We start from the raw sequence: 23383 nt of genomic DNA on the forward strand, positions 1-23383 counted from the left end.
GGTAGCAGAGTGAGATTTGAAGTCAATGATTCCCAAGTTCTGCATTTCAGAATCAGTATCCTTTCCACAGGACCACACTCCTCAAGTCATTTAAATCCCTTTGAACCTCAGGCACCTTTCTATAATTCCTACGATAATTATGGATGGGATTTCAACCTACTAAGCAGAGGGAGTTCCCATAACTACAAAGTCACAGAATCATGACATTCTGACATAAATATAAGCACTCTGTCTCTGTCTCTGACACTCTCTTTCCTCTCCTTTCCTTATCTGTTTCCCTTCTTTCCTCTTTCTTTCTCTTTCCTCTCTTCTTACTTTTTCTCTTTCACTCCCTCTCTTTCTTTCTCCCCCTCTCCTTTTCTCTTCTTCCTTCATTCTCTTTTTTCTCTCATATATTTATATATGTGTGTATATGTGTGTGTGTGTGTGTGTGTGTGTGTGTGTGTGTGTGTGTGGAGAGAAAGAGAGAAAGAGAAAGACAGACAGCAGACAGACAGAAAGAAAGAAAGAGACAAACAGAGGGAGATTCAGAGACAGGGAGAGAGAGAAACATAGATAGATAGATAGATAGATAGGATTTTTCTGAGTTATTAATATGCTAAATATTGTTTGCACCTAGGCACCATTGTCTCATATCTATAGTGCAGATAAATTGGAGTTGTTGGCTCCTGCCTTCCTGCTTCGTCCTTGATGAGAATCATTTAGTCATAAACGTAATCACAGAGTATTAGAGTTGGCAGAGATCTCAGGGGGCCATCCAATTGCTACAGGAAGCTGTTCATCTATAGAAGAAAAATGGATAATGGTATTTGTCACTGAAGAATCTGAAATTCATTTCTTGTGTGAAAAGAACAAATTGTATTTTGATTAAAATGAAATGAATGTCTATAACTAAACTATTAAAATTTTCTGTGACCATGTTATAGAAAGGGTGATGCTTTGTTACTTCTATTTATATTTTATTTGGTAACATCCAGTGTTTGAGAGGAGGAAATGTTTCAGTAATACTGAAGAACCTTTAGGCTGCTAAGACCATGGGATCCTTACTTATGAGATATCTGCCATCTGAGCCCTATGGTCAGAGGGTCATAGATTTAAAGCTTGTGGGATTCTTAGAGCCCATTTGTTCTAATCCTTTCCCTTTGAATATGAACAATTTGACTTGCCCAAGGTTAGAGAGTGAACAAAAGAATTGGGATGTGAACCAACGTCCTATGATTCCAAAGACAAAATGCTTTTGACTGTACTACATAATTCTGCCTTCAGAACGCTACTAAAGCAGTATTGTCCAACTGAATCCCTGAAAGATTTACATTTTCCCATGATCACACTCATCATAAATGTTTAGAGTAAGATTTGAACCCAGATCTCTTGACTTCAAGTCATGTGATCTATCTCCTAAATTAAAGTAAAATTGGTGACTTAGCCAGCCCATGATTAGCCAACTCTGAAAAAACAAACCCCTACCACAATTGCACAATCAATGGGGTGATCACTTAGAGAGCTGGCAATATTCCAAGCAGTGGTAATATCTCATAATCACCCCCATGAGTTTAATGATATTAATATATTCCTAAGGAATAACCCCGTTTAGAACAACGAAATAGCTTTCTTAGTTCTGCCAATAACATTGAATGTTTATGCTAGAAATGTAACATCACCTAAAAATCACCATCTCTCTTGTTTCTTTTCCCTTCTATCCTTAGGAAGCACCTGTGTCCAGCTCTTGTAGTGATCTTGGGAAATCCAATTCATGATAAAACTATCACCTCTGCTCACAGCAACAGCATCAGCATTGAGTCTGACTCTTCTTCCTCCGGGGTTTCTGATCATGGCCGAGGATCTGGGTGTTCTTCCACAGCACCTGCTCTCAGTGGGCCTGTGGCCCGCACAATTTACTACATTGCAGCTGAGCTCATCCGTTTGGTGGGGTCAGTGGAATCCATGAAGCCAGTGCTGCAGTCCCTTTATCATCGAGTATTGCTCTATCCTCCACCCCAACACCGTGTGGAAGCCATCAAAATCATGAAAGAGGTAAGAGAGAACCTCGATATTTGTTGATCAGTCATTATGGATGACAAATCTTTCCAGACTTCTGTTTCCCCATTTGTGAAACAAATGAGTTGAATTAGATGATTTCTGAAGTTCTTTTCAGATCTACACTTATTAGACTGTGATCTTACAATCCATGACCCATAATAATGTGTTTTTCAAAATAATTTATTACAAACTTGTGAGGTAGCTGGCATAATACATAGAGAACCTGCCTCAGAGTCAAGAAGACCTGAGCTCAAGTTTCTGACCCATATTGATTGTATGATCTTGGTCAAGTCACTTAACCCCAGAAGTTCCCAGGTAGCTCTCTAAAGGCTCTGTGTGGTAGAACAGTCGTTGATCTTTATTAGCAGAGGGCATTGCTTTACTAAGCTCTATACTTATAAAATGGCAAGTTCTACCCCCAAAAAAGTTATAAAACAAATTAAAGATTCTTTGCAACTATTTACATTTAAATAAATGTCAAAATATAAAATATCACAGCTTTTCAGTTATTCCTTCAAATTTTCCATCCAATATTCCTTGCCTTTTAATTGTTTTTTGCTTTTCTTTTCATATGGTCTTAATGATTACATATCCTGTTCTTCTGGGTCTGTTTTTTTTTCTTGCCCACATTATTATTTGAGTAATGATTTCATACTCACTCTCCACATCTGCCAAAATATAACCTTATCAACCTCTTTTATTTTGATCACAATAATTATTCTACCCTGTCACTTCTAATGCTTCTTTACTGATGCTGGGACCAATTTGAACAATAAAGGCTGCCCCTCGTTTGACAGCTTATACCAAGGGAGAGGGCCTCATAAATATCTTTATTTCTAAAAGGAAACAAAAATCTTTCTCTCCCTCCCAAGTATCCAAAAGGCAAGAACCCAGACATTTTTGTATTTAGAAAAAAAAATAGCACAAAGATGAATTAGAAATCTTTTCATTCTCTGCTTCCTTAATCTCTAGGCATTCTCCTCTCCAAACTAATATTTATACCCCTATTAGATTAAAATTAATAAAATACATTCTTTAATCTTTCCCTTGCTCAAGAATTATACTGCTTCCACTTTTTTTAAAAACTAAATCAAATCTATTTCTCTTCCTGCATCCCAAGCCTTCCACTCTCTCTGTTCATCATTATTCTTCAACATGAAACATTCTCCTATGCTCTAATTCCTCTTACCTCCATTTTTCCCATTTTCTTTTCTCCTTGGCTGTAATCCTTCTTGCTTTTATCTTCAGTCCCTTCCTCTAGCACAGAATGCTCTTCTCACCATTTCCTGCTTCTCTAAATCTTACTTCTGATTTCAGATTAAGTTTTACTTCTTCTACAAAGTCCCTTTTGATTATTCCAACTCCCTGTGATCTGCCTTTTTCAATGACTATTGCACTTACAGTTTGTTCCAAACCATTTAGCACTTGGTTATAATTACAGAATCATAGTATTTCAGAGTGGGAAGAGTCCTTGGAGGCCATTTAATCCAGTTTATTCCTGAAAAAGACAAACTACAAAACATGCCCAATGCAGGGTAATCTAGCCTTTTTTTGAAGACCATTTTTGTATCACAAATCCTTTTGCTTTTCTAGTGAAGCTTATGTAACCCTTCTCATATTATTAAATGCACAAAATGAAATACACAAGATTTCAAAGGAAGCTAATTATATTGAAATACAATGATCAAATTTTTTGTTTTGGGGGGTTTTAGGGAAGCCAATTGGTGTTGAGTAACTTGCTCAGGGTCACAGAATTAGTAACTGTTAAGTGTCTAAGGCTGGGTTTGAATTCAGGTCTTCCTGCTCTAAGGACATCTACTGGGCCCCATTCAAAATATATATATATTTAAAAATCCATGGACCCCATGACCCACATTTTAAGAAGCTTTGCTCTAGACCATTTTCATTTGATAATCATTACTTAGAAATTATATTCTTTATAGTTTTAATGTAAGTTTATTATATTATGTTCATTTAATATAATGCACATATCCATGATGAATTTCTATTTGTTATACTATTCCATTCATTAATCATGTTGGATAAACTGAGAACCTACTACAAAGTAGCCTAAAAATTTTCATAACCAAATTGAACTCTGAGGGATGATAATCTCATTACCTTCTAAGAGATGCAGTTTCACTTTTGGATAGGCCTAAATTCTGGGAAATTTCTTTACATTGAACCTAAGCATTCCTCTGCAACTTCCAATTATTGTTTTTCATTCCACCCTCAGAGGTCAAGCAGAACCAAATCAGTCTCTCTTCACATCACAGTTGTCATGTCCTCTCATTGGCTTCTCTTCTCCAGTTTTAACAACCCTCATTCCTTCAACTGACCCTCAGCAGGATGCCAAGGCCCTTATTATTATGGTTGCCTCATCTGGATGCTCTCCTTTTTATCAGTGTTCTGCCCAGAACCTCTACAACATTTCTCCCTTTTATCCCATTCTCCCCGCTTATTCAACCTCTCACTAGTTCCGGCCCTCATTGCCTCTCTCCTGACTATTACCAGGCATCCTAATTAATCTCCCTACTTTATCTTTCTAATCTCCAAACCATTTTCTACACAGGGCCAGATTGTCATTCTTGAAGTCCTGATCATGTGATTTCTCTTCCTAAGAAGTATCGGTAGCATCTCTACTGTTTCTAGGATAAAATACCAAATGTTTGACATTGGACCCTCACAACCTGGGTCCAAACTGTCTTTCCAAATTGATTTCTTGTTATTCCCTCTCGTATACTGTGCCCCACTTGCTCCAACTTGCTGTTCCTCAGACAAAAATTTTGTCTAGCTTTATACTTTACCCAAGCAATGTTCTCCATGCTTACTTGCACTCTCCTCATCTCTATCTCTTAGAGCTGCCAACTTCCTTTCAGACTTTTCTCAATTACCTCCTATATGGAGCCTTTCTTGCCTTTCCCTTCTCTCTGCCCCCCACCCTAAAATGTTAATACCCTCTCTCCACCAGCCCATTTCACCTTCCACTACTTTGTATTTAGTTAGGATATATTTTGATTTCATTTATCCTCTCTCCACCACCACCAGCCTTTCTCACCTTTCAATATTTTGTATTTATTTAGGATATATTTCATATTTACTTATCCAGATATAGGTTGAAACATATATCTCCAATATAATGTAAGCTCCTTGAGTGTAGGGTCTATTTTAATTTATCTTTGTTTTCTTAGTGCCTAACATAGTGCTTTTATAATATAGATACTTCATAAATTTATGTTGAACTAACTCAAATCAAATGTAGTAAGTGCAGATATAGTCTGACTACAGGCAAAGTATAATAGTATCACTGCCCCCACTTTACTAAAAATTCAGGTAAACTCTATTTATATAATTTCCCCTGATGTATTAGTCTATTAACCTTGCCAAAAAAGGAAATGCTATTAGTATGGCATGCCCTTTTCTTGATAAAGGGGACAGTTTGAGATAACGTCTTCCTTTTCTACCATCCTTTTACTTGTATTTTATGATTCTCTAATCATTTCTAAGAATTTTATTGTTTTTATTTGTTTATTTTTCCCAATAGTTGCTTGAAAGCAGTATGGTATCTTATACAGTCTTAGTTACATACTATAAGTTTACTATACATATGATTGATCAATTGAAAGAGTTGGTGACAGGATATCTGGATGTAATAGGATGATGGGGAATGAGAAGTCAAATTATGCTTAAGTCCCCTTTCCTTTTTCTCCAAACTGTCAAACTCTGGAGCTTTATAAAAACATATGGTCATTGAAAGCTGAGTAACTTGCATGTGGGAGAGCTAAGACTCTATCTAATAGGAAAGAAATAAGAAGGCATAAGTGGATTTTGAACCACACTGATAGAAAGTATATTTAGGAGGCAGCTAATATTATTATCCTAGATCCACTGAAATAGGAAAGGGGAAGAAGGAAACTTGCATTTATTAAGCGCCTATTTTATACTAGGCACCATGCTAAGCACATTACAGATACTATCACATTTGATCCTTGTAAAGATCCTTGTGATGGTTGCTACTATTATCCCCATTTTATAGTTTAGGAAATTGAGGCACATTGAGACTCAGTCTATAATTGTTTACATTTTTGACTCCAGAACTAGTGCTCTATTCACTTCAGTGCCTACTTGCCTATAATATGTCATTAATTTGTTTGTTTTTGCTGAGGCAATTTTGGGGTTCACACAGATAGGAAGTGTTAAGTGCGTGAGATCAGATTTGAACTCAGATCCTCCAGACTTCAGGGCTGATACTCTATCCACTGCACCACCTAACTGCCCCTATTGATTTGTGATTTTTGTCCATGTGTGAATTCTCTGCAGACTTAAAAACTGCAATTCTTCTATAATTAAGATTTGCTTGTTGTCACACAGCTAGTAAACACCAGAAGCATCTAAATCAAGTCCAGAACTTTGTGCTACATTGTGCCATACTACTTCTCTAATTCTATTTTAAATAGTTGATTTCTAATATTTTCTACAATGGAGAATTGTTATGTAGAGAACATTTGTCAGGATTCCATTTTTCAAAAGATCAAGTGACAGATTGCACAAGGTCAAACAATAATGTAGGGACAGAGCTGGGCTTGGCATGCTCAAATCCCTGGATTGTCCCTTCTGGAAATGTTGATTCTTTCCTGCCTTACAAAACAACAAAATTCACCCTCTAAATCTGTGTAGTGTATTTAAACAAATGCTTCCATTTCATTAAAAAAACAAAACAAAACAAAAACAGCACTCGGTAATTCGAAAGGGTTAACAACCTAGATATACAAAGGTTCAGACCTTAGGCACATAATGAAACCTATTTCTGTTCAGGATGTTTGTTTAGCATTTTATTATATGAATACAAAGTGTGTTACTTCCATATTTCCATGTAATCTTTCTGGTTTCTGAAAGGAGGAAGGAAAGGGATAGAATTTCAAAATCCCTATATGTGAGTAAATCAAAGGGATTGAGGTCCTCATTCATTAATGAACACTTGGTAGAAACTTAATTTCAACACTTTTTTCTCTTCCATGGCCCTAAATTAGAAGGGAATCTCTTTTCCCTTTATTGCAATTTTTATTGGCTAGCATTTCTAACCTTATTCCATGAACCATGACTAAAATATCCTTAATCCTAATCCAAGAAATTTCATGTTTTTATTCAGTTCATTCAAGCTCTGCCAGTTTTTATGTATTTTTTGTATACTGTCATGTATTTTCCCACTATGCACCTCGATGAATTTAAAAGTAAATGAACAATAGCGATCACATTTTCAGCCCAGAGACTTACCAATAGCCATTCTTCTCTTTAGGATCATTTAGCACCAAATTACAATCTAAAAACAAATCTATTTTATACTGTCGTAAAACAAAGAGATGTTGCTACCCTAAGACAAATCATGCCCGATTTTTATTTCTACTCAAGTCCAGCCTAAAGTGTTGTATGTGTGGATACTAAAATGCAGGTCAAGAAAAATATTAGAGCCTGTTTTGTTTAGGGAATAAGATTTATAGTTAAGTACCTCCTAAGGTTTACTGACACAAAAGAAAGGCTTCCTATTTATTTGAGCTCATGTTTATACAACTTTTTTGTAAATATGTAATATTCTTTTCTTAAAAGGAAAAAAAAGCAAACCTAAGACATTTCTTTCTTTCTTTTCTTTTCTTTTTTTTTTTAAAGATACTTGGTAGCCCCCAGAGGCTCTGTGACCTGGCAGGGCCATGCTCCACTGAAGCCGAAGTCAGGAAAAGATCAGTCTCAAAAAGAAAATCACATCTAGATCTTCTCAAACTGTATGTATGCACTTCCCTCTTTTATATCTGGAATGATGTTCAGGAGAATCCACTAAGCCTGTGTGTGTGTGTGTGTGTGTATGTGTGTGTGTGTGTGTGTGTGTGCCTGTGTCTGTGCATCTCTCAGGGGGTGGAAGTGGTTACAATGGTTGAGGGAGAGTTAGCCTTGGAGCCATGAAGATCTGGATTCAAATTCCATCTCTAATATATATTGCTCGACTGTGGGCAAATTGCTGAATCCCTCTAACAACTAGAACCTTAAGCTAGAGAAAAAATGATGACATGCATTGGTAGAGAGAATCACTTCATTGTGGAATTCACTTTTCTAGTAATAATGTAAGTTAAATTTCTATCTTATGCTAAGATAGTGGATAGGGTATTAGCTTTAGAGATAGGAAACCTGAGTCTAATGTCCCCTGACATGTACTAGTTATGTATCCCTTAGTCTAAGTCACAATCTCTCAGTGCTCCCCAGCAACACTCTATGACTAAAAATTACAGAACAGTTGCTGACTTATGAGTGAGAATTTTCTCATTAGAAGCTTCTTTCCCAGCCCAGTGAAACTGAGATCCATCCCTGACTCCCAAATAAATAGCATATGTGTAAACTAATAAATAATAATGCACATATACAAACATATTTACATATTTGTATATATCACATTATTGATAATTATGATATATCATATTATTGTGCTATGTATAATAATATAATAGGATATAGGATGATATTATATCATCAAATATATTCCATATATACCATGTATGATGTTATGCCATTATTATGTGATATAAAATATACATTATAACATATTGTTTTTATACATATAATACTATTTCACATGTGATATATTATAGCACATATATTAGTATGTAAAATAAATGATTATATATCACTTTTTATATGTGTATATATGTATGGGCGAGGTGATAAACTGCATATCTGTCAAAGACCTGGCCTAACTAAGTTTAGAGAAGCTTGGTTGGTGAACTTTTTGACAACATTCCCACCATGGGAAGGGCTATAATTTTTGTAGGGGTGGTAGGGGAAGGTAGCCACACTGATGCAATGACAGAGCTTTAAAATAAAGGAGGACTGTTGGGAATATTCCATCATTTACCAGCTTACCAACATATTTTCCCTTTAGAATACTTTTTCTGTTTTTGAGATTGTATTTTTTCTCTTTCTCTCTTAAAAAAACAACACCGGTGCAGCATTATGGATGGAATGACAGAAGCTTGTATAAAAGGTGGCATTGAAGCCTGCTTTGCCTCCGTATCGTGTGTGTGCACTCTACTTGGAGCATTAGATGAACTTAGCCAGGGCAAAGGTTTGAGTGAGGAACAGGTGCAGTTGCTTCTCCGGCGCATTGATGAGTTGAAAGATGGGGCTGAATCGAGCCGCGAATCTATGGAGATCAATGAAGCTGACTTTCGGTGGCAAAGGCGAGTCCTGTCCTCAGAACACACCCCATGGGAATCAGGAAATGAGAAGAGCCCCGACATTAGCATTAGTGTTACCACGGATACAGGTCAGACCACTTTGGAGGGTGAAATGGGGCAGACCACGCCTGAGGAGAACCCCGAAAATCAAAAGAGTTGTTTAAAGTCGCCAGCCGTACAAGAGAGTAAGGAAATTCTAAGGAGAGAGCGAGAATCAGAAGCGATAGACCAACCAGATGTTGTTCAGAGAAGCCACACTGTTGTTTACCCTGACATAACTAATTTCCTGTCCGTTGATTGCAGGACGAGGTCATACGGATCCAGATATAGTGAGAGTAATTTCAGTGTAGATGAGCAAGACCTTTCTAGGACTGAATTTGATTCCTGTGATCAGTACTCCATGGCAGCAGAAAAGGATTCTGGGAGGTCTGATGTGTCCGACATTGGGTCTGATAATTGTTCTCTAGCTGATGAAGAGCAGACCCCGAGGGATTGCCTGGGCCACAGATCTTTGAGGACTGCTGCTCTCTCGTTAAAACTGCTGAAGAGCCAGGAGGCGGATCAGCACAGTGCCAGGTTGTTTGTGCAAAGCCTGGAAAACCTCCTTCCTCGGCTCCTTGCCCTCCCCACTGTGGAAGAAGTGGACTCTGCCCTTCAGAACTTCTCTTCAACCTTCTGTTCAGGTTTGTAAATGATTATACTATTATATAGTCAAATTGAATGTTCATGATACCTAGCTTTAGGGAACAATTAGAATTTAATGTACAATTTGAACTATATAAGCACACTCAAATAATTCTCTCAGATTCTTCCATTTTCTTTTAGAGGAAAGGATCACAGGACCACAAATTCCAAGGTAGAAGGGTTACCTGAGAAGCCATCTAGTTGTATCCCCTCATTACATATAAGAGGAAATTGTAGTTCAGAAAGGTGAAGTAATTTGTTCTGGGTCATCCAGCCAGTAAGTGTCATAATCAAGATTCAAACCCAGTATGCTAACCACTGAGTGGTTGCAAAGAGTTCCATAAACATTGGATCACTAGAATTTTAGAAGGGCAGATAGATGGGCAGTGGATAGAGCACCAGCCTAGAGTCAGGAAACCTGAGTTCAAATCCAGCCCAGACACTGACTAGATATGTGACCCTGGGCAAATCACTTAATCTTTATTGCCTCAATTTCCTCAAATGTAAAATGGCTGGAGAAGGACATGGAAAACCAGTGTCCTTCCCAAGAAAACCCCAAACAGGTTCACAAAGTGTCCAACATGGCTGAAACGATTGAGCAGCAACAAAGAATTCTAGAGTGGTGGGTATTGGGTAGAGTCTGTTACTAAATTCTATCCTACTTCCAAAATTCTATAATCCGTATTTCCTAATACATTGGGACTTTTTTTTAATAATATTGACTTATAGTCCAATCCATGGTGCAGCTATAAAACTGAAATCCAATTCAAGCACTTTCCCATTTCAGTAACTAAATTCCCTTGAGTGGACTCCAGTGCAGGCCTACCATATGATAAATTGTTCTCTAGTGAATTGAGTTTTTATTGCCTTGTCATAAGTCTTTCTAGTCGTACAGTCTTTCTGTATATCAGATATTGGCTAGGAAATGCATTGCCTCCTAAGTCTGAACTTTGTAGGCCAAAAAAAAAAATTGATACTCTACATTTTGACCAAAACAACAGAGTATAACTTTCTTAAAAATAAAAATAGAAAATGGTTTAAGGACTCCCTATTCTCACCACATAGTGGCAGTGTGTCTCATTGGATAGCATGTTTTATCTGAAGCCGGAAGGATGTGGGTTCAAATCCTACCCACTGGAGGGGGTGTGATCTTATTAGATAAGTACCTTAAGTATTCAGCACATCTCTAATTGAGAGAGTGCTAGATTTGGAGTCAGAGGACCTAAGTTCAAATCCTGGCTCTTCCAGTTATTACTTTTATGCTCTTTAAGAAGTTATTTCACATCATTTTCTTTCAGTTTGTGGTGGTTGTTGTTCAGTTATTTTAGTAGTGTATGATCCCATTTGGGGTGTTCTTGCCAGAGACACTGGAAGGATTTGCTATTTCCTTCTTCAGTTCATTTTACAGATGAGGAAACTGAGGTAAACAGAATTAAGTGACTTGCCCAAGATCACACAACTAGTAAATGTCTGAGGCCAGATTTGAAATCAAGTCTTTTTGACTCCAGGCCTGGTGTTCCAGTCTCTACAACACTTAGCAGCCTCTTGCCTCAGTTCACATAACTGTGAAACAAAGGAGTTGAACAGGCTGACCTCAAATATTCCTTCCAGCTCTATGATTCTGTGATTGTATTAAATTTTAGATGGGTTATGATCTGTGTTAGTCAAGAATTCTTCATCAAAATCACAGATCTAATATATATATTGACTCTTGCTACATTCCCACTAGAGATCATGGGAGTCAGGGAACACTTGAATATGATAGAATCTTGAGGAGTTCAGGAAGAACAGTAATAAAACTCTTAAAAAGAAAAACCAAACCATCATCCATCTCTTAAATAAAATCCTGACGTATCCATTCTGGGATTAATATATGCCATTTTCATCATCATACTTCAAGGAGGATTTAATGGAATTGGAGAAGGTCCAGAGAGAAGTTGCTAGGATGATAGATGAGGAATGCTTATAGGAAGACAAACTAAAAATCTTAGGATTCTTCTGTCTTATAATAGTAAAAGATGAGAAGTGAGATTACAATGTAGAAAAATATAATAGGGACAGTTAAGGTTAGAAACAATGTGAATAGTGGTTAGTGACCTTGCTTTGGAGTCGGGAAAGCCAGTGTTCCAATCCTACCTCTGATACATGCTGGCTGCATGATCCAGGATAAGTCACTAACATCTAAGTACCCAGGCAGTTGGCTAAAGCTCTAAGTTGCAGAACAAATGCTGGTCTTCATTGGTAGAGGGTTTTTCTTCACTGGTACTTCCATATACCAAAAACAAACAAACAAAAAAAAAACACTACTTATGTCTTTACCAAGTCCCCAAATATTACTCAAGGAGATATCTTTTGAAACTTGATCAAAGCAGTATTAAGTATGATAAAGGATCTTCCTGACTGGCTCTTTCCTGATAAACATTTAGAATTTATTTGTGTAAGAGTTAATTCAAGGTAGGGAGTGGGTAGAATAAATAGATTTTAAAAGGATTTAGATAAATTTGTTAAATGTGCGAGTTATAACTGAACACTAAGGAAAAACAGAACTCTCCTTAACATATGATTAAATATGATCTGGTAGTTACAGCAGTTTCTATGTATAGGAATGATATGTACAGAGTGTATGAAGCCCAATGCTTATCCTAACACCTCAGGATCCCCGTTGTTTTTCTTCCACCAGCAAACTTCAAGACATAGTTTCCTGATAATACTGAACAGTCTGTCATTAATATCCTTCTCCTTTTCCCACCACTCCTTATTCACTTATAGGAAAGAACATTTTTAGGAGGAAAGAAGGCCTCTTTCTATCTTGACATGCTTCCTGGAAAAGAAATATACCCTTTCTTTTTACAATAAAAAGTTCTTAATATGTTTATATTGTTCTCCTTTAAAGTTCATTTTTCCATTGTCACATTCTGTAAATATTAGCCTTATTATTTTAGTATATGTTTATTAAACATGCATTTTCTTGCGCCTATAGAATCTCTGCAAGGAAAAGTTAGTAAAACTCAAATAATCTCTTAGCACATTGCTGCTCTCCCACATAAATCTATCACTAGTTTGTAGGACTGTTTTGAGTGTAAATTCCTGCTTTCATAGTTCTTAGAGTTCATATAGTTTTAAGTTGGATTATTTCTTCTTGTGATATCACTCTCCAATTGCAGAGAGTGGGTTGGATTTTTCATTTCCATGCAGTCTTACTCTGTCTTCTACTTAGTATCTTATCTTTCTTGGTCTGACTAATTTGCACAGTTGGTTTGTCAACTAAACAAGTTCCAACATTCCTGATTGAACTTGATCCCTATCTGAATCAAGAAATCAGATTTCCATTAGCAAAGTGATCTTAAATTCCAGCTATATGCTTTAGTCCTTGTTGTTGTTCAATCAATCATGTTGTTCAACCAACTCTTCACACCTCAATGAATTGCACTGACCATGGTGTTTTCTTTGACAAAGATACTGGAGTGGTTTGTCATTTCTTTTTCTAGTAGATTAAGGTAGACAGAGATTAAGTGATTTGCCAAAGATCACAGATAGTAAGTGTCTAAAGCTGGATTTGAACTCTTCCCAACTCCAGGCTCAGCACTCTATCTAATAAGCCACCTAGCACTCTCTTTTCATTTCATTTACTCTCAACTATATCTATTTTATGCTTTTTGTGATGACCACGTTAGTATCCTGGATACCTTAGAATCAGCCAGAATCAGGATAAGCAAAAGTCTTTGGTCTTTATTCTTGATCTTTAGAGATAGGATTGAATTGGATGGAAGCAGAATCTCCATGACCTTCCTTCTTCCTCGTCTACCATCAAAGTGACCTTAGCTAGTCTTAGTCTACCCCCTAGTCCCTCCTACAATTCTCTGTATACACCAATTATCAAGCCAGCACAGGATAATGGGAAGGGCCATTTTCCAAGCATATCCTTATAGAGTATTGTCCAATTGGTAATTAGCCTTAAGTGCTCAAACCAACCTCAGTGCATCGAGTTTCAGCCCTTTACATGCTTTGGTAGGTCATTTACAACCAAGTAAAAGTAATGGTGCATCTTAGCAGATATCAGTTACAAAAGACGAATAAAGAAGTGAATGAATGAATGAAGTGATCATTCAGTTATTCAGAAGCCAGTTATACTTCTGCCCACTTTAGCTACCTGGAATGTAACCATAAACTTTAAAGGAAGGAGAAAAGCCATCTAAGCTAACTATCACACAGTTCACTAACTTTCATTCTTCTCTCTCAAGTCTTTATTCAGAGTCTGCTTTTGTATTCACATATTACTAATGTGTTTGGCTATTTGATTTCTGAGTCTGCAAAACATTAGAAGCAGTAAAGTCAAACAGAGTGGTCTGCCAGAGGTAGTCCCTTGGTCCAAGTAAGAAGGGACATTTGGCATCCTGACTTGAAGCAGGGAGAAAAAACCCAACTGTAATGATAATAATAAGTGCATTGGATAAAAGATAAAATGATAGAATGATAAAAGCATGGGAGCCTAGAGCCATTTAGTATTGGTTAGGAATGTTCAAAAATTTTTTGAATAGGAACAATTTGTCAGTGCCCTGAAGTCTTGAAATCTTGAGATGGATAAACAGAGTTCTAAGTGTCATCTGGGAAGAATCTGGTAACCTATGGGGAGGATGCTATAGTCAGCTATTTGAGATGTCTGGAAATCTTTATAATAGTGGCCCCAAGTCACTTAAAATATGTTCAATTATTTTTGGTTTGCTTAGTTTAAGAAGCCAAGGAATATAAAGATTGTCTTCAAAAGCAAAAAAATAAAGGTTTTTCTCATGGCTCAAAGGAATGTCTGAGAGATGTGTTATTATTGCCATTCTTTTTTAGTGATGCTGGGTCAATAAGACATTAAGTTACCAGGCCTCTTATTTTTGTTTCCTAAGAATCATTAAATCTATTTTGGAAGGGATATCAGAGACCTTTAGACCCATGATGCCTATAATTCTACTAAAAACTATTCTGTGTTCAGTCTCTGGTTGAACAAGGGGAACCTACTACCTCCTATTGTTTGCTTTGGGTCACCTTTAGTTTTTAGAATGTTATTCCTTAAGCTAGATCAAAATCTCCATGTCTGCAGCTCTCACTCATTACTATTAGTTCTAACCTGGGAGACCAAGTCTAGTTTGTCTTTCACATGAGAACCCTTTATAAGAATAATAAAAGTCCAAGTCAATAAATATTTATTAGGTGCCTACTAAGGGTCAGGCATTCTCCTAAGCATTGGGAATACAATTAATAAAAAGAAAAACAGTTCTTGTTCTCAAGAGACTAACAATCTAATAGGGAAGGGAAAAGAAAACACACAATAGAAGAAAAATGGGGGGAGGGAAGAAACACCAGAGGTACCCAGTACAGGGCCATTTTGTTGTGTAGAGATGAAAAAAAACAGTCAGGAAAACAGATATTGAGCACACTGAACCAAAAAGTCCAATTTCTTCCCTCTATAAAAGAAAGCATTGGGAAGAGTTTGATTTTGTATAGTTTGTATACAGTACAGCATACTGTACTATACAGCTTTCCATTTAGAAAGGAAGAAAGGCTGCTGAGGGAGCAAGTCAAAGCTTGAATGAGCAGTATGGTATTAGAAGTAATGAGTTTAACCTGGAAGAAGTATCATGTTCCCTGGAGTTGAAAAAAAAACAAAACAGGCAGAATGGAAATGATCATAGAAAGCTAGTTTTCATAGAGTTAGAAAGTATAATATGGACATTATAATTTGAAAAATGATGAGCCAAGGTCTGCTCCTGGATATATTCATTTGAATTCAACACATTTCATTCAAATTAATTCAACACATTTTCACTGGCCATCTGCAGTGGGCACCAAGAGAGCTAGGTGGTTACTTTTGGAGAATTTTGAAAGGGGGTTGAGATGGAATGCAGCCTGATCTGATTGAGAGTCTCAAAATTTGGTAGCATGCAGAAAAACTGCCAGGATTTCAGAGTTGTACCTGCCAAGAATCCTGTTTGACTCAACATACTTTGCATAGCATAAAATGTTATACATGATTATAAACTTAAAGAACCCTAGAATTGTAGAGTTTAAAGCATTAAAATTGAGTGTGAACTAAATGCCAAGTTGTCAATTTGTGTATCCTTCAGTGTTTAACATTTTTCCCTTAACCACCGTTGATAATTATTTCCAAAATGTAGAGTTATTTGGAATCCTTATAAAGTAATTTATATCAATCCTCTGGTTAGCCTTGTATGACCCTAGTATTAATATAGGCATTCCATAATCATTGTGCCATTGTTGAATGTTGAAAAGACCCTAGAGATCATTTAATTGAATACCTCTCAAACTATTAGGTCTCAGGACCTTTTACACTTTTAGTAATCATTGACCCTAAAGATCTTTTTGTTTGTGGGTCATATTAGTGATATTCACTGCATTAGAAATTAAAACTGATAACTTACTAAAATATTTATTAGTTCATTAAAAAGAACAATAACAAACCTATTTCATGCTAACATAAATAAGTTTTATGAAAATAATATTTTCTGAAGCAAAAAATTATAGTGAGAAGAATAGTATTGCTTTATATATTTTTCTTGGATTCTGATTATCTTTTTATGCATATAATCTGTAGTGATATGTTTGAATTGAAGAATATGGGAAAAAACTAATTCATGCAAATATATAGTTGGAAAGGGGAAGTTTTAAATAAGCAAATAAAATCTTATTCTGAAGATAGTCTTTACCTCAAAAGTCTTCTGAAAAAGTATGGTGGACTACCACCCCCTCCAACCAGTAGTCCTCTAACCACACTTTGAGAAATACTAACTTATTTCAAAGCCTATATTTTATAGACACAGCATTTGTAAAGGTCAAGTGATTGATTCAGTGTAATACAGAAAGTTATTAATCTGTGCATAAGTAGAAGGCAAATCTCCTGATGGTTAGTCCAGCCTTCTTTTCTTCTTTTCTTGATCAGAAAATGAACATGACAGCACACTTGTTATTTTCAGAGTAGCAATTTATTTTTTTCAGACCTTATGAGTGTACCCTACTGTTTATTTGACCTTTTTTTCCTTTCTGAAGTCAAACACATACAAAAATTTACTGTTATATATATAATGACCTTATTTTCTAAATCTAAAATTAGTATACAAAGAACATTCCTTTTGGAAAATCTTGTTTAATGTATACTTCTTTTTCTTCAATTAGAAATGCCCCAGATTTTCTAGGATAAATGGGCACCATAAATGAAACCTTTTGTCAAATAGATACTTTACATCTGAAAATAATATCAACACAAGGGTTTAGCTGACTTCTCAGAATGCTAAATGCTAGATATTTCTATTTTTCTGAAAACTATTAACATGAAAAGCTGCCAGTAGCAAATCGGATTAATAGCTGGTTGGCAAATATGAATCACAATGACAACATTTAAAGAATGCTAGCCTTCGAAGTCTGAAGAATTGACCTTCTTGCTAAAGTAGGGAGGAAAAAAAGCACTTGTTCTAAATATTGCCCTCATCATATTTCAAAAAACCCAGGCCTTGAAATCATTATACAGCTGCTGAAATGATCTTTCTAAATCCTAGGTCTAATAGTATGACTTTCTTGATCAATAAACTTTAGGGGCTCCCTATTACCCCATACATAAACATAGAAGTTTTTGTTTGGCATTTAAGCCCTTTGTCACTTGAGCACTTCCTATCTTTCCACTATTATTACACATTACACCTCTTAACATACTGTGTAGTTTAACTAAAGTGGTCTTCTTGCAATTTATCACACATGATGCTGCATCTCCCATCTCCACACTTTTGGTCTACCTAGAACCTTCTGCCTCTCAGAATCCTCTTCTTCTACCTCTATCTTTAGAATCCCCAGTTTCTTCCCACACAATTCCATTGCTACCTTCTACAAGAAACCTTTTCTGGTCCCCTAAGCTGCAGTGTTTCCTTCAGTCTCCAGTTACCTGTATTTATTGTGGACTGACTTAGTCTTGGAGGGCTTCCTGGACATTGTGATTTGTCCATTATATCACATTGTTAGAATGTGTCAGAGGAAGGATTTAATTCCATTTTCCTGACTCCAAGCTCAGCCTGCCATTTATCAGCTGGACTACGTTGCCTCTTAGCTATCAGATAATGAATTGGAAGTGAAGAGGTGACAGGGATCATAGTAATCTGTAAAGCAAATTTGAAATGACCATTACCTCTCTGAAATCACCTTCCATTCAGGCAGTATAGGTACTAAAAAAGGGGACACAGAAAGCTTAGAGCATTTACTGGTATGAAATATCATTCCTATTCATAATCTTGAAATGATGGTGCTTATACTGTGAATGTGCAACAATCCTTGTGAGTTTATGTTTTAATAAGATACAATAATATAATACATGTATCATGTGAACATACTAGTCATTTTAGATGCTAATTTTATTGGGATTTTAAAAATTTTTATGTCTTTGTTTAATTTTTTTAATGGCATTTATACAGATTAATGGAAAGAATCCATCCTTGCTCAACTTGATCTGAGACCAAACTTCTGTTTTTATTGACAAAGGAAACTTCCTCATACCAATGCAGATTAGTACCTGCTCTGAAAATTGAAGCAGAAAGAGTTTGTTTGACTCTTAAAGATTAAGTGACTGCTCAGGGTCACAAAACCAGTTTATTTCAGAGGCAGAATTTCAGCTTAATTCTTCCTAATGCCAAATGTTCTGTACCTACCTGCCTTTTTGAAACTGTTTATGTTAAGTATCATGATACTCATAATACATATGTTTCAAAATTAGAACATAACAATTTTATATTTACTTGTCAAGATGGAGAAGGCGAAAGTAGGTTGGTTAGTGTTATATTGTTAGAAGATCTTGAAAACCAAATTAAGAAAGAAGCATGGCTATTGAGTATTTTACCAGACAGCAGAGAATAGCCCCAAATAGATGGTTGTTATAATCAAAACATCTAATATTGGGCAGCTAGATGGCACAGTGGATAGAGCATAAGCCCTGAAGTCAGGAGGACCTATGTTCAAATCTGGTCTCAGACACTTAACACTTCCTAGCTGTGTGACATTGGGCAAGTCACTTAAACCCAATTGCCTCAGCAAAATACATATATATATGCCAAAACAAAACAAAATCCAACAGAAAATTTGCAACTATGACCATACTAACAAAAGAAGGGGAAGCGCAGAAGATAAATATGGGAAAGTCATGTGATTGTGAAATTAGTTTTTATTATATGGACCTGCTTTAAGTTTAGCAGATCCTATTTAAGAAATCTTAAAACTTACAGAATGATTTTACACAGGAGAAAAAAAAATGAGATGATGATGGCTAGGAAATTGATAGCACAACATGCATTTGTATATTTTTTCAAGCTTCTGATATGTAGGTGTCAGTGAAAAACCCTTAAAAAAAATTCCTTCCCATGTGTCATTAAAACCATAATTAGATGCTTGGTCTTATGTAAAGAAATCTGTTGCCAAACAAAATGTTTCAATTGTTAAATGCAGGGAATAAGATAATAAATCTTATAAACAAAAGATAATAAATAGGAACTCTTCTTATTGTTATAGCTTCTGACAATGAAGCATGATATATTGATTGGACCACAGACTGGATGCCAAAAGGCAGCAATGGGGGTTGGGGAAGGGATAAAGGAAAGAATCAAAAAGAAGGAGAAAGGGGAAGACAAATAAACATGCAGTTACTCAAAGAAGGAAAAAAGTCAGTTACCAAGATTTTATAGGCTATAGGTCCAACCATTTTATCTTTCCAATTTTGATAACTTTCCAGTAAGCAGCACTTAGCAAGCATAAGTATGAGACTAGTCTATTCTTGCCTAGGGACTTCTTATGGCTTATATTTTCCCATAAAAGCATATTTTCACATAATTATAAGAAAGTATAAGGTTTATTACTTCTGAGATAAATCTGGAAAATCAAGCAGATTGTCATTTTCCCTGAGGCAGAATATTTCTTATACCTCGTTTTGTTCCATTCTTGTGAACTGGCTGAGTTTCATAACTTGAAACATTAATCAGCTTGTCCTACATAAAAACAGACATGACTTATCAACAGGTTGCTTATAACCAGTCTGAGTGATTATTACAACTGATGATCAATGATGCCTTCTAGCAGTCTCTTTCTTCTCTGTCTCTGTCTCTGTCTCTCTATGTCTACCTGTCTATCTCTCTGCCTTTCTTGCTGTCTCTTTCTGTCTCTGTCAATTTACTAGTGACATTGGGCTTCAATGTCATTTAGATTCATTAATATTTACATGGATGAATTACATGAATTATCAATCTATGTTTATCAATTTATTTATCAATCAAGTAAATACATTAGTTGCCTTCTTACTTTTCATGAACTGAGTATCTGTTCAATCTTTCAAAACATACTTTTTTTTTGGCTGAGGTAATTGGAGTTAAGTGACTTATCCAGGGTCACACAGCTAGGAAGTGTTAAATGTCTGAGGTCAGATTTGAATTCTTCTGACTTCAGGGTTCGGTCTCTATCTACTGTGCCACCTTAGCTGCCCCATCAGAACATCCTCAAAGGGAATAATAATTGCTCTTGATTTCAACCATTTTTTTGTTAGCATCAAATACCTAAATCAATGATAGGATTTTTTCCTGTGTGTCTTATATCACAAATAATTTATTGTAGTGTAGTGATTGCACCATCAAAATAATCTTCCAAGTTGTTAATCAGAAATAGGTGTTCCTGCACTTTGTGTGACCCAGAGAATTGCAAAAATCCACCACCACTCCAGCTTAAAAGCTTTAGACAATCTCACTGATCACAGTGTGTTTAGATTTATTATTATTTAATAAAGTTAGACATTGTTTGAAAAGTGAGTAATTTTTTAAATGCATTTTCAATATTTATTTATTTTTTTCATCTAGTTCACAATTCTAGGATGAAAATACAAAATACGTATAGTGCAGAATTTGTGAAGCCTCACAAAGCAGGAGAAGCATTACTATTAAATGGCATTTTAATATTTTTTTAAGAAAAAACTCATCTCACAATAAAAACATTAGAATAGCTAGAAAATGGCTTTTTTCTTCTAATGCCACCAATTTTATTTAGCTTTGAACCAGTTTTAAAACCTATGTTCTGTCTCATGCCTTCTTCCTGTACTAGATATTAGCCATTAAGTAGTTATGTAGTGATTTAGAGTTAAAAGTGGAAAATCAAGAATCAAAACCCTTCAGTTTCAAGACCATCTGTAGAGGTTAAAAAAATTGTTCTAAAACTGTAGTTTCATCAGTGTGGGAAACTACCAGTGTAAAAATTCCTTCTAATACTGCAGCTTAGCAAATATCCTTCAACTATAGATGTAGATCGCTAAGTTAAATAACTCTTTCAGAATCACACACCAGGATGTGGCAGTGGCAGGATTTGAATCCAAATTTATCTGGCTTTGGCCAGCTCTAATTACTCTGCTAGAACACCTTTAAAAAACAATAGAGTTGAAAATAGACAGTGTAGGTACTACCTTTTCTATTCTTACTTTTTTTTTTAAAAAAAGTCTAAATTATCTATGAAATATATGTGCCATTGAGAATGATAGCCAGTCTATTTATTTCTCAGTCTATCCAATTTTTTTCATATCAAATTCCAGGAGTCTACATAGGTTCAAAGCTAAAAGAGACTTTAGAAATCATTTAGTCACAATTCCCCAATATATACATACATATATATTTATGCCATTTGCATGGTATCAAAACTATAAGACAAAATGGGGGACATTACACCAAACTGGGTGAAAGGGAAAGAGAGATGAAATACTTAAGTATCTACTATATACCAGGCCCATAGTGCCTGTTAAGAGTTTTATAAAAGTTAACTCATTTGAACCCTATGAAGACATTGGTATATATATAAAGACCACAGTTTAATTTCTGACACCATTTCCAGTTTAATGATATGTGATAATCCCTTTATCTTTTTTTTTCCTTTTGGAGGTAATTAGAATTAAATAGTTTGCCTTGGATCACATAGCTAGTGAGTATCTGAGATCAGAGCTGGTGCTCACTATACCACTGGGCTGTCCCATCTAATTGGCCATCTCCAGTCATCCTGATCTGTATCATGCCTCTGGATCCAGATGACTCAGGAGGGGAAAGTGAGATAGATGTCCTTGCAAAGTCCTCCCTCACTTAAATCTAATTCACTTTCATTTCATGGCATCACCTCCCTGATGTCATGGTCCTCCTTGAGATAAAGATCAAACAATAACAACTTCTAAGTTAAGTAGTACATAGTAATATATTTTATGGAATAAATACAATACTAAACTTAAAGAAGTCGAGAGAGAATCATATTCTGGCTCCCACGTTTATTAGTTGTGAGGTTTTATAACCTTTTGACCTTTTCAAGGCCATTTGACCTTTCTAAGCCTCAGTTTCTGCATTTATAATGAGGGTAATGCTATTTGCAATAATTATCTTATGAGAAAAACACATTATAAACTTTAAAGTACAATATAAATAAAAACTATTACTACCACCTTGGACAAGCAAGAAATCCTTTATTTGGCTCAATCTTCTCATCTATAGAATATGAATACGGTTTGCCTCAAGCAAATTTATATAATATTAATAGCTAATGTTTATATAGCATTTTAAAGTTTAGAGAGTTCTTTGAATATCTCATTTGATCCTCACAACAATCCTGTGAAGTAGATGTTATTATTATCTACATTTTATGGGTGAGGAAACTAAAGCTGAAAGAGGTTATGTGAGTTGCCTAGGATCACACAATTATTAAGTATTTGAGATGGAATTTGAATTCAGATCTTCCTGAATCTAAGTCTATTATTCTATCTATTATGCTAACTAGCTATCTCTATAAAGTACAGTTTTTGCAGAAGGAAATAATTTAAATATAATCAGATTATTTCATTTATTCATATTATTATTATTATTATTATTATTATTATCTTTGGGGACAGGAATCAGAAAGGGAAGTAATATAGTCTTAGCCAAATTTCTTGGCCCCCGTTCTCCTTTCCCACATATCCTTAGAATAGGGTGAGTTTTCTCTCTCTAGAGCTGGCTCTTGCTTCTCTATAATGGAAATGATTTGTCTGTGGCCCCTAGAGACTCTTTTTGTCTTTCTGTTAGGTATGATTCACTCTCCTGGATTTGACAACACCAACAGCCTCAGCTTTCAAATCCTGATGAATGCGGACAGTCTCTACATGGTCTCACACTACACTCTCCTGCTCAACCTGAAGCTCTCTAATGGTGATTACTACAGAAAGAAGCCAACACTCGCACCTGTCATGTTGGTGAGCATGGAGTCTCAAGCAGGACATTCTGCGTACGCTTAAGTGGGCGGGCACTCAGCCGTGAAGGCAAGTGTTAGTCACATGTAGGAAGAGGCTCTACACATGTCACACCATGCTGCCTTGGCATTCCCATTGCCTCCCAGGGATTTGGAGGCTAGAAAAATAT

At 35.9% G+C, this 23383-nt stretch overlaps 1 protein-coding gene across 1 annotated transcript in view; it reads left to right on the forward strand.

The window, feature by feature from the left end:
- Nucleotides 1-23383, forward strand: part of ARFGEF3 (ARFGEF family member 3) — a 95346-nt gene that overhangs the window by 680 nt on the left and 71283 nt on the right. The window contains exons 2-5 of the mRNA XM_051996739.1: nt 1707-2034; nt 7705-7817; nt 9033-9943; nt 23051-23217. Coding sequence (XP_051852699.1) covers nt 1707-2034; nt 7705-7817; nt 9033-9943; nt 23051-23217 — 1519 coding nt within the window. The remainder of the gene's footprint in view (nt 1-1706; nt 2035-7704; nt 7818-9032; nt 9944-23050; nt 23218-23383) is intronic.

Source organism: Antechinus flavipes, chromosome 4 (assembly GCF_016432865.1).
Source record: "Antechinus flavipes isolate AdamAnt ecotype Samford, QLD, Australia chromosome 4, AdamAnt_v2, whole genome shotgun sequence".
Lineage (NCBI taxonomy): Eukaryota > Metazoa > Chordata > Mammalia > Dasyuromorphia > Dasyuridae > Antechinus > Antechinus flavipes.